The sequence below is a fragment of the Dictyostelium purpureum genome, assembly GCF_000190715.1.
Source record: "Dictyostelium purpureum unplaced genomic scaffold DICPUscaffold_478, whole genome shotgun sequence".
Taxonomy (NCBI): Eukaryota; Evosea; class Eumycetozoa; order Dictyosteliales; family Dictyosteliaceae; genus Dictyostelium; species Dictyostelium purpureum.
The window spans coordinates 1,910-3,552 of record NW_003519812.1 but is presented as its reverse complement, the minus strand read 5'-3'; the positions used below and the strand labels follow the sequence as shown (position 1 = coordinate 3,552).

The 1,643-nt window shown below is 18.8% G+C and overlaps 1 protein-coding gene across 1 annotated transcript in view; it reads right to left on the bottom strand.

Annotated features, from left to right (window-relative positions):
• The window catches only part of DICPUDRAFT_158816 (uncharacterized protein), a gene marked incomplete at both ends in the record, with an annotated part of 3,633 nt that extends 2,425 nt beyond the window's left edge, over positions 1–1,208 (bottom strand). The window contains 2 exons of the mRNA XM_003293846.1: positions 979–1,015; positions 1,118–1,208. Of these exons, the coding sequence (XP_003293894.1) occupies positions 979–1,015; positions 1,118–1,208 (128 nt within the window). The remainder of the gene's footprint in view (positions 1–978; positions 1,016–1,117) is intronic.
• Between the last annotated feature and the right edge of the window lie 435 nt (positions 1,209–1,643).

Genomic DNA, 1,643 nt, shown 5'->3' with positions numbered 1-1,643 from the left:
TCAAAAATATAAAAATAACCCATTGAATTTTTTTTGTTTTGTCACATCTAAAGGCGAAGAAAGTTTTGCAACGGAAAAACAAAAACAGTAGGTGGAGACGTAATGATAAAAGAAAAAAAGCAGTTTCTTTAAAAAATTTAAAAAAAATTAAAATTAAAATTCAAATATTAAAATATTAAAATATTAAAATTATGATTATAAAAAATCAGGAACTTCATGAGAATGAAAAAAAAAACAATAGTTATTTTAACCTAGAAAAATTAATATAGTTTTTAAATTATTTTTTTCTACACTTCTATTTAAATTATAATAATAATTAACTTTTTTTTTTGAGTATTTCTGATTGTATTTAATTTGTCATTTTTTTAAAAAAATATTATATTATAATTTATTATTAGTCAATTTATTAATTTTTTTTATTAAAAGAATTTTCATTATGATTTTTGTTATATATTGGTATTTAATTATTTTTTTTATTTTTTATTTTAAAAGCCCTTAATTTTGAACATTTAAAAATAATAAAAATAAAAAAGTAATCTATCATTTCTTATTATTGGTTTCTTCAAAGAGACCAATTAAAAAGACCAATTTTAAAAATATAGTTTTAATAGTAGTATGATTCCATATAACTTAAAAAACCATTGTGAAATTTCTAAAACTCAATGATTAATTTTAATATTATTTTTTTTTTAATTTTTTAAAGAAATTTTTTTTTTTTTTTTTTTTTTTTTCTTTATTATTTTATCAACATGTAAATAATTATAAACATCAATTATTTTAAAAAAAGCTCAAGAAACAACCTGGAGACAATTCTAATCCCAGTAACTTGAGTTGGGGATTTCTGTTAGACCTGCATTTTCAATTGTTGTCACCAAATTCTTGATTCTTTGTTTATATTAAAGTCCCCCACCAGGATGTCCATGTCTATTAGATCATTGTATTTAAGGTTTCTTTTGATGTACGATCTTTTTTTTGTACCCTCCTGATGCTGGTGAATATTCTGTTGCTATTTTTACTGTTGTTTGATTAATTTGTATTTGGGTGATGAGTAATCTTCCTTCTTTGCTTTTGATTGGTTATATTTTTATTTGTTTGTTGTTGTTTATTTGTAATATACCTGATCCCCTTCCCTCTGCTGGTGCTGAATGGTTATTTCTGTTTCCTAAGATATTCTTTTCTTTCTCTTTTTCTAAATTTGTTTCTGTCATAATATCTATGTGGGTAGTGTTAAGATTTAGTACTGAAATTGCAATCTCGAATGATTTTTTTGTCGATTTACTCTGTACATTCCAGTGAATTAATGTGTTATTGTTTCCCCCTTTTTTTTTTTTTTTAAAATTTTTTTTTAATTTTTTTTTAAATTTTTTTTTTTTTTTTTATTAATATACATAAATATTGTTAAGAGGATTTTTAAATATATTTTATTACAATAAAGCAGTTATATAATTAAGCTCAATATTTAAAATTAAAAATAAATAAATTTAATATAATTTTTTTTTCTATAAATACTTAATAAATTTTGATATAAATAAAAATTTTGAATATATATAAAAATATAAAAAATAATTATATTTTAAAAAAATAAAAAATAAATTAATAAATAATTAATATATATATAAATTAATAAATTTAAAATTATAAAA